This window comes from Musa acuminata, chromosome BXJ2-10, assembly GCF_036884655.1.
Source record: "Musa acuminata AAA Group cultivar baxijiao chromosome BXJ2-10, Cavendish_Baxijiao_AAA, whole genome shotgun sequence".
NCBI classification, from domain to species: Eukaryota; Viridiplantae; Streptophyta; class Magnoliopsida; order Zingiberales; family Musaceae; genus Musa; species Musa acuminata.
The window spans coordinates 26,848,872-26,864,731 of NC_088347.1; the positions used below are offsets into that span (position 1 = coordinate 26,848,872).

Sequence of the window (15,860 nt, forward strand, 5' to 3'; positions counted from 1 at the left end):
AAACGGCATGCGTTCTCGGTTTTGAAGTTAAATCATATCTTTATGATTTATCCTTAAAAAAAAACTAATTAATGCGTTCTCGGTTGCGATGAGGCTCGATAAAAGCTCGGCCGATATAATGCATGGCATAATCAAACACACCATCATTAACAATAATTAAGCCACATTAAACATCTCGAACGCTATCATTAACAATGAAGCTTAAAAATAATACATGGCAAGATCAGACACACCATCATCTCTCGACTCTTATGCGAAGATGAAGGGTTTAGGGAAGCATTGACCAAAAAGAATGACCATGCAAAGAAACGCTGGGTCTCCTTACCATATTATCTTTTACATCTGCTTTCTGACTTCCAAGTTGAATATTGTCCATTTTAAATATTTTGATCTCTCTCATAATCTTGTAGTTCATGATGATACAAATTTTTATAGGATGAATAATCATTCTCTTTCTCTTTTCTCGTCTGGAAGATAGATATCAATCCATTCTAATTTTATAGCTCTGATTAATCTAACTTTTTTTTTTTTTTTTTACAAAAAAAAAAACATACGAAAAAGCTGAGCAAACTGACACGGCGTTACAGAAACGAATGCTTGGATTCTCTACTTTCCAAAAGGGGGGTGGGGGGGGGGGGGGGGGGGGTTTGATTAGTAGTGGGGTGGGGGTGGAGGAACCTCGCAAAGCAAGCACGAGAGACACGTCCTTGTAATACACAGCCGCCGCCGCCACCACCACTACCATAGTCGAAAGCTACGTTTGGCGGTGTGGCTTTCCCCTAAGCTTTCGGTTCAGTTGTAATTTATGTTACCTCTTCCCTCTAAATTCATCGTCGAGTTTGAGTTAATTTAGTCAAAATAGCATACATGATAATGCAGATGGATGTAATCCAAAACCTTTAACTTTTAATCTGAATTTCTTGCTTGAAATTCAAGCATTTGAGTAATATTATGTTAGATTTTTTAATTATTGAATCTAGAAATAAAGGTTGTCCTGATCACGATTTAGTTTAAAGTGAACTAGTCAAAATCGGAATCGATCAATGGTTTTATGGTTTCAGACCAAACCAAAACCAAGGAGGTAATTGGTTTCCAATCTACTCCGGACGAAACTAATGGTTTTAGTTCAATTCCAAACTAATTTAAAAATTAAAAAAATATATATTAAGAAAAAAACGTTAAAAATTACTTGAGTTTGAATTAGAATGAGATTTTACAATCTCTTCTCAATCATGAGCTCAAGTTATCTATGTCATAATTTTACGTTGAAATCTTTCTCTATAGTATTTAATTGCTCATTACAAGTTTTAGCCTACAACTTATACAAAGTGTGATATTTCTTTCCACTAGATACATTAAGAGAACCTGCTTTCATTATCTTATGTGAAATCTGTTATCAAAGTTTTTATCATTTAGCCTTCCAACTGGAATTAATTCAACCTCAAAGTCAATCATATCCCTCACATAATTAAGTATCAACTTGTAGTTAAGGTTGATCTTTATATGAATATCACTCATGTTGATGATGTTTATCATGTCATAGTTGTCCATCTTGATAATACCAAAATTTTTAGACCTGTAGATAACAAAAAAATTCATCTTCAGTGTAGCATGATAAGAAACACCTATGTTAATCACTCACTCGAGACCCTGAAAAAATATCATCAGAAGTAGATAAAATTAAATAATCATCACCCTGCACTATAGTTGTAGTATTATCTTCTTACTCTATATGCTCTATTTTTTTTCTCTTATTCTTCTTGACTTGCTTGCATTGATTAATTTAATATTATTTTTTATTATTATTATAATAAACAATATCTTTTTTTTATTTTGACTTGCTTCTATCTTAATCGCTTATATCCTTGAACTTTGACCTTTCTTTGTTCTATAAGATAAGTGTATATGAATTAATCTAAGATGTTGCTGAATTATTTTTTCTTACGGTGATAATACCATTTAGCATAAAATTATCGAGGGAAACTAGTAAAGCACAACGTTCTAACTTTCTTTTGTCAAATTTGGTGAAGCTAAGAGGAGCTCAAAGAAGTCACTCGCACACATTGCTTTCATCATCTCATCTGGTTCTTCCAACGCCAAATCCTGTCCACCATATGATCCATATTCAAAACATGCAATCACTGACGCTCCATTTTACAGAGTTATCTACTCATTCCCTGGAAATATTCTGGTGGACAAATGGATTGGTGCTCTCCAACATTTGTCTCCTCCATCGGCAGGATTTCCACGATTTCCCACCGTAGTGGGTTGTAATCTTTGCTATCTGCAGACGATGTGCAGTGGATTGAATTTATTGGTGAAAGATACATGTATGGAATATGGAAGTAGACGGTGGTCTAAATCAGAAGAATTCATCAATGAGAAATAAGCGATTATATATTTTCTTCTGCAGCAGCAGAACTTGTCAAGGTTTAGGTAAGTGAAAGAGTCTCAGAACTACACAAGCACAGAAGCTAGATCAACACATCATAACCTAAATAAAATCCATTTTATCTAAAGCCATCGTAGAGATGATGAACCTCTTCCAACGAAGCTCCTGCCATGTATCAGTTCCAATCTTGATGGAGCTGGTCATCTTCTTATAGATCATGTAAGTTTGCTGGTTGATCACATAAGTATACAAGGCATGTCAATATTTTCTTATTATATGTTATGATTAACAAGTATTTTAGAATTACTTTAGACGAAAAGTAAGATGTGAAGAATATTTTTGGTGCTTTTGGATTTCTTTAGAGTGAATACTCCTTAGGACTTCTATAGAGAGTGAAAAAATATATATAATTTTTTAATATTTATACGAGAGGATAGATAAGAAAATTTGTGTTTGAGTAGAGATAACTCGATAACCTTGAAATTAAAATTTTAATTTTTGCTGTAGATGTAAATAAATATTTATATAATCATGTTAAATCTTACGTCAATTTTTTAGTATTTTTATTATTATTGATCTCTATAAATTTTTTTATTTTCAGAATTCTTCTCTGGCTCCCGGACACTATAAGATCTGTACTTTGACAGTATCATCAGTTTGAGATAATCTATAGACAATCCGAGCATTATGTACAAAATCACAGTTTTCTGGGAATGAACCAGAATTCTTCAAGTTGGATGGCACATTTCTATCAGAGATAGAACTCACTCTTTGGCCTCCTTCAAATGTCCTCCTTCAAATGTCTTACATTTATGCCATGATATCAACACCCTGCAAATGCCTCACATTTTAAGCCTCCTTCGACTAGCCCTCTCCTTTCAACATCATGTGAAACACGACAATTTGTCTCTCACACACCTGTCCAATACTCGGACAATCCAAATAGGAAAGCTTGTCATGAAACACGAGAATTGCAAACTGACAAGAACATGTCGACTCCGTAAGCAGCCATTTTCTAGCGTTGCTGAGGAACTTACAGTTGTAGTTTTGGTTCTTACCGCATTCCTCTCCGATGCTAGACAAGCCAAAGAGTATATAGCTTGTGAGGAAGTGACAGACGCTTATCGACCGGTCTTCCATGAACTGTAGAGAACCGATTACTTTGGCAAAGAATATAGATTCCCAGTTGAGTTTGATGATATATGTCATAAATTTTTCGGGAAGTAATCGATATTTACCACATGAATTTTTTTTCTTGGCATAGATTAGCATCAGATGCAGCACGAAGAAAGCGTGGTCTCAAAGCAGGCAAATGTGTGTGCCCAATGCCTACGGACACTAATCGATGAGCCACGAGCGGAACGATGTCGATTCCATTGGAGAGACCATCACCAGTCGAAATTTTGCTCATTCCAAATGTTGTGGTCCACTGGTCTACTTTCTTCCTATATAAGAAGATCCATGATCTCCCTCTAAAGGCTCAGCAATGGAGCAAGACCCACCTGAGAAGTGGGAAGGCAAAGCCGCGGCCAAGCTCCTCAGCACGAACGCTGACGAAGCCTGGTCCCTCCTCTCCGACTTCTGCAGCCTTCACTTGTGGCTCCCGGGGCTGGTCGAGACATGCCGCAAGACAGCCGGCGATGAAAGCCGGCCAGGCTGCGTGCGTTACTGCGGCAGCCCCCCGGGTGACGACGGCAACCCTCTCATCTGGGCTTACGAGGAACTGCTGGCGTTCGACCCTGCGGAGCGAAGTTTCAGGTACAAGGTGGCCGACAACAATATAGGGCTGAAGCGGTACGTGGCAACGTTCAAGGTCGTTCTGCCGCCGCCGGTACAGCTACAAGGTGGCCGAGAACAACATGGGGCTCCGGCCGTAAGTCGCGAGGTTGAAGGTCCTGCCGCTGCGGGCCGACGGGCGTGGGGAAGGCGGGTGCGAGCTCGAGTGGTCGTTCCACTCCGACCCACTGCAGGCTTGGACCAAAGATGGCTTCGAAGGCATGGCGGAGCGAGTGTCGGAAGCCGTGCGAACGAATGAGAAAAACCTGAAGCAGTGGAACAGTACTGTTTGTCATCTAAGTCGTTACTGTTTCATGATTTGGATTCCCGAATAAAGAGAAAGGATTGATAGCATAACCGTGACAGCTTTTCTTGTAATTAACATCATTGACATTATGAACTTAAGATTTCAACATTGACATTATGAACAGGGCTTGAAGCTCAACATGTTTCCTGTTCTTGACAAAATGAGAGCAGGACACATTGTCTATTTTTCTACTTTAATCCACCACTTCAAAAATGGCATAAAATTTTCCACCTTCGTTCTCTTGGAACTTGCTGTGGTACCGTATTCGTTGCCAAGGAGGAGATTGCTTCTGATAAACCTACTTGATACAAAGGTTTGCTCTGCAGAAACTGTCTGAGAAGCAAAACACAGACTTATCTGTTAGAAATGCATCATAATTCTAACTGCTCCCAAATTCCACCAGTTCACGAGTGAGGATGAAATCACCAAATGGATGATTAATAACCAGTAAGGTTACAAGGACAATTTAAGTAGGTGAAGATCGAGTAGCTTGTACCATGAAATGTGATTCCAAAATCCATTTATCACGTGATTACTGATCATATTCAGTAACATGCATGATCATCCAATCCCTCACATAAAAATATCTGAATCAATCTGCTGAATGTTTGGAAATATCTGCCTCAAAGTAGTAGAATAATCTGGCGAGCTAGCCTGCAACACATTTTTAACAGAGTGAAATAGATTAGCACATTCGAAATCCATTCATCACTCAATTTTTTCTAATTTTACGAGCTCGAGGAAGGATATCCATACTAGTGACCTAAGCAAGCCTTTCTAAAGCTTGTGTTAAGAACATTAAATGAGGCCAATCAAAAACTAAATAATTACTCCCTGAAATTTCAAAAAACATACACATGGATTGCGCTCGAGATAAATGGTTGTAAGCCGTTCCCTTGAACCACATACAGCTACATCAATGCCTTCTAGCGAAGCTATTTGGTTGTCATTAAGCCACAGGTCTTCTAATCTGCATGGTATCGACAAATGCATAAATCAAAAAGATGACCACTGAGCCAGAGAGACAAAGAAGTTATTCATACCTTGTCAGTTTGTCAATATCACTAATCATGGTAAGTTTATTGGATGAAATGTCCAGTACACGTAGGTTTTCTAAGGTGGACAACCCTTCCATCTTTTGGATACCATTATGACTCAGATACAATTCCTCTAGTGCGATGCATCCCTAGAATAAGAATAATATTAATTCATCATGTATTATACGTAATGAAACGCGACAATAGAAAAACCTTTTTTGTTTCTTTTACCTGAAACCCCATCATGGATGTCAAACGGTTGCTCTGTAAACTTATTTTTCTGATACATTTCAGCCCACACAAGTTGACCATCCGAATACGGTTTCGTCCAAGCCACAGCTCCTGTAAGTTTGTCAACGTTTGCAAGTTCTCCAGAACCTTGCATGAGGATCAGGAAAAAAGATTAGCATGAATTATATCATCAGAGAAGTACCAAAGATTATCGCGATGACATATATTTTTGAAGGAAAACAAATTCAGTTTCTGGAACTGCTTTTTACCAATCTATAAAGCCTTTGATAAAAGTTACAAGATATAAAAGCTCACCCTTAATCTATTTGAACCGAGTTCAAGGATCTGCAACGAATGCAAGTGTTCAAGTTCCTCGATCTTGTTGACTTCATTCTTTGAAACATAAAGCTCTTTGAGTGTGTCGGAGACCTTGGACAAGCCATGCAAGGAAGATATCTCATTGAAAGAGACATCAAAGAGAAGGAGGCTTTTGAAAATGCTAACATCAGGTATATTTCTCAGCTTGTTATCCCGGAGTACCAGCTCCTGCACAATAAAGCAACCACCAGTGGATAATAGATAGCAACAAAGGCGGCTTGGATTTAGTCAAATAAAAGAATCCAAAAACCTTGCCACTCCATATTTAAACAAAAATGAAAATTAATTATCGATATCATAGTAAATGGAAGATAGACCTCGCTCTTCATCAGTTTCATTGTTAAAGTTTTTTCATAAAACTTTTCCAATGGAATGTGCCAGTTAACCAAGGCATTTCCCTGAAGCTCCACAGTATAGACATCAACCGAAGATTTGTGATTGGAATCAAACGAATTAAGATTGAAAATAAAAAAATTTGAATCAAAAATTTAAAAATCACAAAATATTAGAAAATGCTAAGTTATTCGCAAGATTAATATTTCCAACAGTAGTGAAACTTTTTCTTCCAGAATACTCTAACCTTTCACTAATACTAGCCTATTCACTTCTCACATATAAATTGGCTATTTGTTTTGTTTGTCGGCTGCACGTTGCACGACTTCTTTTGTCTTTCCCTAATCAAAGTACCTTTCATTTGTTCATTAACCGCAAGTTGCAAGAAAGTGACGCTTGAGAGCTCCATAATGGCAGTCACCAGGGCTTCAAAACATTTATATTGGAACCCTCATAACAAGGCCACTTTCTCTGTTTCTAGATTCCCTTCTCGCCACCAAATTCTGCATTATCGCCATTGGAAGCAATGCCCTCTGTTATAAACTGTGAACCTGTGCATATTTCTCCATCTTCTTGTTCTTTTTTCGTCCATCTATTCAAGTCGATCCATTTCTACCTACTCTATTCGACTTGCATCATATAACAATGCTTCACTATCGTCTCAGATGACAATTCAATTCATTCATGGATGAAAAGAATGTTTGTGCCGTTTTGAAATAAACGTACTAAATTTGTGCAAGAAATTAAGAATAAAAACAGACATTTACGAAGGTAACACATTACTCCTCTTGGAATTAATAAAAAGAGCAAGAGAATTCAAACGAGTTATCAAGAACGAGAAAACGGGAAGCATTACAAGCAAGCCGGCGATGGCTTTCCACTGGGAGATGGGCTCGACGCCCTTGTCGTCGAAAAGGTTCTGCCGAAGCGAGAGCTTCCGCAGCTGCGGGAGGAGACGGATGCGCGGGTCCAACTCGGAAAGCCTGTTGGCGGTGAGATCCAACTCGACGAGGTCATCCGGGATCTCGACCTCACGCAGGTCATGGAGCTGAAAGCTCGTGAGGTCGAGACATCGCCCCTGCGGCTCCCCTTCCACCTCTTCTCCTGCCGTCGCACACCCTCCGTTCCCGGGCGCTTCATCGGCGTCGAGACAACGGCGCTCCTCCATCGGCAGTGGTCGTGCAGATCGAAGACGCCAGACAAAGAAACCGATCAAAACCCTAACGGTTGTGCAAAGAGGAGGAGAGACCGATCGAGATTATGTTCTCGATGCCTCTAAAAGCGAAGAACAATGTAGTGAAAGTGGTCGAAGAGAATCGAAACGGAAAATAACATTTGTATTTTTGCGGACGAAAAAAGATAATTAAGCAAAAGATAAAAAAATAAAAAAATAAAAAAAAAGTCGAATGTAATGTGCAGTGCGCAGTTCAAACGGGATCCTATTTGGTCCAACCTGACCACATCGTAGGACGACTTGGATCAATCTGGTCCGATCGACTTGCGTCCTCTGAGTAGGTCGACTTGGCGTTGGGCTCCAAATCCGGTCTAAACCCGAATATATGAACTCAATGTTCCTTTTCATTTGATCGACCATCCGACTCGTAATGCATACGAAAACAACGTTGTTTTATGCCATGTATTTTTGAACCCCATAGAATAGAATAAATATCAAGTTTTTTTTCAAAAAAACCTATTACTAAAAGCAAAGCCAATATCAAAATTTTTTTCAATACAAAATTAATTTAGTAGTTAAGGAATTACTATGAACCGACACATGATTGTCACGTAAAATTCAAATCACCCTCCACCTACATAAGAGAAATCGATTACAAAACCCTTCTCGACTTGGGTATTTCGGTAGATGACATCTACACCGGGAGCATGATATTTTCATCTTAAAGATATCTCAGACATTCCTACGTATATAGGTCTGGACTACATTTGATCAACCTAAGACGTCAATAATATTTTCTCCTAATATTAACCAATCAGTTTAGGTATCTCTAAAAACATGAGTAAGAAAAAAAACTTACAACCAGCAAAACACATTATATATATATATATAGTACAGTGAGATATCTATTTTCTTCTTCGGATAGATGTCTGGCCCAACGAACTCCGAACGCATTAAAACCCGCCCAAAAAGCCCATTCACCTCTCTCTCAAGAAATATGAATTTATAGAGAATTTGGATTCTTAATATAGCACAGAAAGAAAAGTTTCCAATATGTTTCACCCTAATGTTATGGCATGTGTAGCGCTATACACGAATGACAAGTAGGGGATATCTTTGAATTCGACTATTCAGATAACTCATGTATCAATCTTAGGTCAACAAATTCATAGACGTTTATTTGTCACCATATTCTGGGGTTCATATCAACTCATGGCCCATAAAATTATTCGGATACAATCAAGTCAATTCGACTGACGTATTGCCTCAATAATCTTCAGGAATAGGCAATTTAAGCTTCGGAATTCGTTTCATAAGTCAATTCTCTACGATGGATTGCCAATCGATTTAGATTTCTCTGTTACGTCGCAGATCAATCGAGTCGCGTGTGTGCGGGTCCCTCCCCGGAGACGTAGGCACCCCCTCTCGTCGTTAATAGAGTGCGTGAGACGTGTCGAGCGATGGCAACGCCGACAGTCGCATTCGTTGGCCGTGGTGGGTGGGCCCCGACTTTGTTTGGCTTGGGCCCGCCCGCATCATTGCCTACTTTTCGGTGCTCGTCCCCGCAGTCCAAGCCATTGTGAGACTTCGCGGAAGCATCGAAGCCTGACTACGAGTCACTTTTATCGCAATCAAATCGTTATTGATTGATCACATGTAAATGATTAATATACTGGTGATTGATTGATTACCCGATCTCATGAATGATATTTTTATTATCACTTATTTCTTTTAGATACTTAATATAATTTTCACAGCAACATTGATCAACCAAACGGTGAAGGTTTGACCTTCGTCTGCGATTGACGCGTCTGATCTTTGTCTGCGCCGATCCCTCGAGCACTTGAATCGGTCAACATTGCCGCGCAAGACAAGCAGCAGAACCAAAGCTGGCGCAATCAGGAGGCGCACAACTCGACGTTGTGTGCGTGTTGGACGACACGGGTTTGGAACAGCGTCTTTCTCCGATCTCCTCCTCGAACCGTACCGTCGGCCACGGCACGACGATGTCAAATCCAGAAAAGCTGGCGGCAGCGTTGCCCACGCGGATTCTGTGAACATGGCTTGCTAAACTGCGATGCGATTGGGATTGATGGCCAGTTCCCCTGTACTGCTTTAAGCCAGCTTTAACTCGTTTCCAATCTACTCTTTCACTTCTTGTGCAGCTTCGAATTATCGGCAAAGACAATATATTGTCCAAGGATTTATGAATGGTGGAGTCCGAACATGTGAATGATCGTTCTCCTCCTCTCATCTTGTCGGCATTGAGGTAAAATCTAAGGTATCCAAGCAGGGCCCAGAGATTCATCTCGATGTACAACTGGGCCGAAGAGGGAGTAGGGACGGCCGTAATCTTTGAAGTACCACCAACCACGTTGACGGTCGCCGGCGTGAGATATGACACTGTGAAATCCAACCACCACTTGCATGCACTGCATGCAAACCTGCACTTTCATGTGGTGGGGGCCGGTCATCTGCAGTGTTGGTGGTAAGAGTGAGAGCGAATGCATGCATTTGGATCCTCTCCAAACTGCATGGAGAATTGGTGGTAAGAAGCAGACGGACGTCAAAAGGTTAGTGTTCTTCATGGGCAGTGATCGCAAAACCATGGAAAGGGGGACCTCCTCCGGGAACACACCCGCAAGGACACACGTCCTATCATTCTGTCCGGAAAAAGTAAGGCAACCCTGTTGTGACACGCAGTACTTCCCCTGCACACACATCTTATCCCATCTTATCTTACTGCAATCAGTCGCTTGTCTCCTTCTCGGTTTTTATGCGCAGGAGGCGGTGGGCGAGAGATCTTCTTGCTGAGGTCATTTCATGGTCGCAAGCGTCGTCGTCGTCGTCGTCGTCGGTGAGTTTTTAGCAGTTCATATTTGTCATGGAATTAGCTAAGTGATAAAGAATTGGGCCATCGTTCCTGCTTCTGAGACCACCAGACGCGTGGCTGAACCCGGGTTGTGTTTAGCTCGAGGGGAAGGGGAAGGGTCGTCACATCAGATCCAGGGACCAGAGGAGGAGGGGCATGGAGTAGAATAATGGGTAATGGAGGTTGGGGGTAGCTGACGGATGCCACGCATTGCGCGTGACCGCAAATTGTTTGCGGAAATGCTTCTGAGAGACATGCGTGCACCGCAGGGTGGGAAAAAATATATGCTGAAAAGAAAGTAAACAATGCAGTAAACCTGCAGATCACTGTCTCCCAGACAAGAAGAAAAAGAAAAGAAAAGGACGGGAAGACACTTTTTATATGCTTTCTGGACTAATAAATAGAGAGAGCGCAGTGGACAGTCCATGTTGTGATAGCAGCTGGTTTTCCAATTTCCAGCGTGCGTGAAAGAAGACTGTTGCTTTCTCTCCCCTTTTTTTTTTATTTGAGGAGGAGAACGTAGATACCTTTGAAACCATATGTGCCCATCCCTTCTCTCTCCCTCTCTCTTAATTTCTCATAAACAACCTTCAGTGACGCGATACGTCGAGCAACTCGCGGGTGTGCCGTGCCGTCTTGAAAAGCGACCCGCTACCGTCTCGCGCAGCGCAGGATGACCGCAAGCCTTGAAAGCCGCTAACGATAGAGTAGGGAAGGCGAGCCTCTGCGCCAGTCATCCTTTTCTTATCAGTTCATTATAAGAGTACGATTGATTATTAAGAACAAACAGAGGATCAGTAACCATCGGTTTCACCGTGCGTCGTAGCACACAGAATGGCTACTAATCCTTTACCGCTAAAGCGGACGTCCATCGGGTGATGTGACTTGATAGAGCTGTCACGCTGCTCTAATGACATGATGCTAATTTATTCTTCGCTAAGTTTGGGCAAGTTTGGTGATGAGGACGTCCTTAGTCTTTGAAGAGGCTCCAAACCGCACTTTAATTGCTTAGAGCTCAGCGGATGATGCTGACATGAGGAAAGGACTTGAAAAGGAAGAGCATCGTTGTCTATTTAGGTATGTGTAATGCCACTTGGCTCACATACTTCAAAATATAGAGTGCTTCTATTCAGCAGAATCATTAATAATTGCTCTGATTTGCATGAGTTGGAACATCCATCTATCATAAGTCTATAGATTTTTTTTATTTTTATTCCCTGTCAACTAATACTTTGGACTTTTTTGTACCTTTATTTTTCTATTTTGTCTTCTGCGAGCACTAGCATTAGAAAAAGTTAAAGAGTCAGTGATAATAATTTGAGACTGGGATGCTACAAGAATAATTGGAATAGGAATATTCTGTGGTGTATGACTGCTATGAAGCTGAAATCATATCTAAGATCATAAAGTTGGGAATAAGAAACAAATAAAGTAGAGCTGGGTGTGAAGGATAGAGAAAAGTTCCAAGGTTGGTGGTTCAAACTGGTCATTCACACAAAACAGTGATCACAATTTATTCTTCCACTCTTTTTGAGAACTATACAAATCGATTTTTTAACACACAAAAACTCAACACACACAAAAGAAAAGACATGCTTGGATTGGAAAAGAAAAAGAAGAAGAGAGAGAAGCCATTCAGCTTGGATGAAAAATTAGAGGGCATTAGTGAGCATGGTGAGAGAGAGAGAGAGAGAGAGAGTAAGAGCTTGAGCAGCCTTAATAGTCCCATAGAAGAGCTCCGAAGGTGGTCGGATCCCACATCTGATCTGGCTCGAGCCCGAACTCGGTCTCAACCCACGGCGCCCACGAGTCGACCGCGTCGTGGTACACGAACTCGCCCCCGGAATTGGCCGAGTCGAGGAGGCACCCGTCCAGCCGCGGCAGCTCCACGATCTCCCCGAGCTCGTCGGAGGTGTCCGGATCGTCGGGGGTAGCCGGAGACGGCGCCGGGACCATGGCGGCGGCCTTGGCGGCTGCTGCCTGGACGTCGCGGGGAGAGAGGGTGGCCGGGCGCGGAAGGGTGGCGGCGAGCTCGGGGAAGTTGAGGACCGCGGTGGCGCCCTTGATGCTGAGTGCGGCCACGTCATGTGCCCGCGCCGCCATCTCCGCCGTGGGGAACGTCCCCAGCCAGATGCGCGACTTCTTGCGGGGCTCCCGGATCTCCGAGACCCACTTGCCCCACGCCCGCATCCGGACGCCGCGGTACGCCGGCAGCGTACCCCCATCCCGCGTCCGCTTCGTTCCGGCGCCGCTCTTCCTCCCCCCGGTAGTAGAGGTAGCCATCGCCTGGTTCGACTCGTCAATCGCCTGAAGGGCTCGGGAAGGTGAAGAGGAGGTAGTGGTGGAGGACGGGGAGGAGAGGGAAGAAGACATCGAATTGGCGCTGCTCTCCGGCTCAGAGGAGTTGCGGGTGTCCGCCATTGATGTCAAAAAGGACTGATCCTTTTGGTTGCGATGCCGTGCGGTGTCCCTCTCCGATACTGTTCACTCCAAAAAGCAAGCTTCCTGATGGCGTTCTCACGTTGCCCCCGCGTGATGCAGGCTACAGAAAGTAATAGTTGGTGGAAGGTGGCGCGTTCGAGAGCAGAGTTCTTTAGCTTTGGCTCGGAAAGGTAAGCTTAGAAACTCGCGGCCTTGTTTATTTAGGTGGACGAACGACTTGCTGGCGAACAAGAGAAACCGGCATTGGCATCGGTGGCTTGAGTGGAGTGATGGACATGTATAGCTTCTGGAACCGATGGATGTGATTCAAAGGATAGGGTGATTTGGTTGGAGTAGCTGCAGGGCTTCCTCTACAAGTGCCTGGAACGAGTAGAAGATGAAGATTCAAGTTTTTCTTGGATAAGACGAAGAAGAAAACCTTGAGCTGCTACCGTCGAGTTGACACCATGGAAGCAAACACATTTCGAAGAGACGGACGGAGGGAGAGAAGAAGAAGAAGAAGAAGAAGAAGAAGGAGATGGGAGAGTTGGGAGGCCGAGGAGCAGGGCAGGGAGGGGTTTTAATTGAGGGGAAGCGTGCGGTCTAAAAGCGACACGCCACCGACCTCGCATTCCCCATCATTTCCCAATGACGCTTGCGCCCACTACTCCCTAGCAGTACAGTGTTCCCCGAGCCTCTCCCGTTTTATCTGTTACTTACTTCATCCTCCCAACATTCAATGCTCCAGTTTGCCATTCTCTTCACCACCTTCTGGACCACTCTCTCACCCATTTACTCCCCCAAGACCCATCACCACTGGTCATCACCGAGTACCCATGATCAATTATTTGCTGCACAACCTAGCAAGATCTTTCTTCCTTCCTACACCACCTATCGACAACTTAGCGATTCTACACCTAGTCTTCTTTTAGATATCACGTAGGTCTTCTTCCCATGACTTTGTTGTCATGGCTAGTTGTTGTCCTCCTCAATCGTCTTCTTTGACGGTTGCGTTGTACATATATAGCCTGGAAGGGACCAAGAAGAGATGGGTGAATCTGCACGGTAACATTATTGCGACTGAAGCCGCGCTACATCGGCAGCAAACGCCTGGATCGAGGTGATCCTGTTTTAGATTACGTAGGTGAATTGTCCCATAGCTCGTTTGCACTTGCAGCATCGCTCGGAAATTTAAGATACTGGTACTTCCTGCTGCAGTCGAATGAAGAAGCTTCTTTTTGCCATCCATGAAGGTTACCATTTTGATCCACCAACAAGATAAGAAGAATCTGTCCAACTGTTCAGGTGAATACAACCCCCAACAGATCCACTGGTGGCATCGTGAACAACAACGCATGGATCCAAATCTAAATCGAGGTGTATTAAGCTGGAGGAGGCCAACGGGCATTGATGACAACCGCCGAGTTGTTGTGCCTCCATGAAGATGAGTTGTCAAGAAGCACACATCTAAATCCCCCGTCCGAGTACAGTCGACGGAGGGGGAGATACGGGCAATTCATGTGAAGATTTCGGTAGGTGGAGCGGATGCCAAAGGGTGTAATGGGTAGGTGAGGGAATGGGCAAGTGCAGGGCGCAGCCTTAATAGCCTTCGACATGACGTGTACGAAGCCGACCCATCGCCCGTCTTCGACTGCCGAGTGGAAGCCGGGCGGTGGTTGTGGATGAACGTGGAATGAAGTGATGGCAGACACCTCACCTGATGGTACAAGTGCGCATCGACATAACCCTGGCCGTGTCCTGCGTCACTGCGCTCTGCTACAGAAACTTGGCAGGAATTGCTCTGTAGCCATGGTGGTATATATATATATATATATCGGCATGCAATAATGCTAATAATGAGCAAGTACTTGCTCAGGTCATGGAGATGGAGCCATGTGAGAGATGTGCATGCACATACAGGTGAAGCATACCTCCATGCTCCCTACACTGCAACTTCAAGTAACACCCGGGGCCCCACATTAAATATACAACAGTTTACTCATCAAGGGTAGTATTTTGTGTGACTAAACACCAATATTTTACTTCGTGTGTTGTGAAAATATGATCTTTACGCATTGAATTATTATTTGAATCCACCAAGCAAATTTTATATTTCGAGAATAGCACATACACTGCATGCAGAGTGATGACGACCTCTGTACCTTATTCTTTCAGAATAAAAGATTGCACAGTAGAAAGATTATTGGGATGTCTGAATGATACATACTATGGGAATAGTATTCGGTATTAGATTAAGTAAAACAAAAGAAAGTGCTTTGCTGTACTGTGCAGTATAATAAACAAAGAAATTGTCTCTTTCTCCTGAAAAGAAACACAAAGGATTGAGAAATATAAAATATAAACAGTGGATGGCCTGAATTTATTGTTACTACTATAGTCAAGATGATGGTGAACTTTGTATCTGTAATAGTAGTCGAGATCCATTTTAAGATCCACCATGAGACTGGAGCTTCTAAGTTTATGTGTTGAGCCCAACTTAGAATCCAAATAGAGAAACTATTCACCTCAAAATAATAAGAAAATATATCCTTTTATCTCGAATTTTTATTTTTCCTAATACTCGGGTGTGTTGAAATCGGGGGAAACTCATGCTAAGTATTAGCCATGCTATGGAGCCAAATCATTATCAATGCCTTAGCCTCTTTTGTAACATCTTGGTTTGATCTATAGATAAAGATTCAGATTGACTTATAAGAGTTTAAGTATATTATTAACTTAGATTAACTTAGATTATAATATTACTAATAACTTGAATATTATCATGACAAATGGTTCTCAAACCGACTTAATATTGGAGAGTCATCATTGGATTTTATCATTCATGTATCATCGTGATACTAAAACCGACTTAATATCGGGCAGCTATCACTGGGCTTGACCTCATATACATCACGGTAGATGATCATGATAACCAAACA

At 42.4% G+C, this 15,860-nt stretch overlaps 2 protein-coding genes across 2 annotated transcripts; both read right to left on the reverse strand.

Moving 5' to 3' along the window:
* Positions 1 to 4,886: 4,886 nt before the first annotated feature.
* On the reverse strand, positions 4,887 to 7,771 carry LOC135625590 (protein phosphatase 1 regulatory inhibitor subunit PPP1R7 homolog). The gene is made up of 6 exons (XM_065130589.1): positions 7,311 to 7,771; positions 6,059 to 6,289; positions 5,744 to 5,890; positions 5,519 to 5,661; positions 5,331 to 5,445; positions 4,887 to 5,129 (listed from the first exon to the last, which is right to left on the reverse strand). Exons 1-6 carry the CDS (start codon positions 7,620 to 7,622, stop codon positions 5,049 to 5,051), a joined length of 1,029 nt encoding a protein of 342 aa, XP_064986661.1. The 5' UTR covers positions 7,623 to 7,771; the 3' UTR covers positions 4,887 to 5,048.
* A 4,218-nt stretch (positions 7,772 to 11,989) lies between these two features.
* LOC135624839 (ethylene-responsive transcription factor TINY-like) lies at positions 11,990 to 13,666 on the reverse strand. Its single transcript, XM_065128850.1, has one exon. It carries the CDS (start codon positions 12,919 to 12,921, stop codon positions 12,217 to 12,219), a length of 705 nt encoding a protein of 234 aa, XP_064984922.1. The 5' UTR covers positions 12,922 to 13,666; the 3' UTR covers positions 11,990 to 12,216.
* Between the last annotated feature and the right edge of the window lie 2,194 nt (positions 13,667 to 15,860).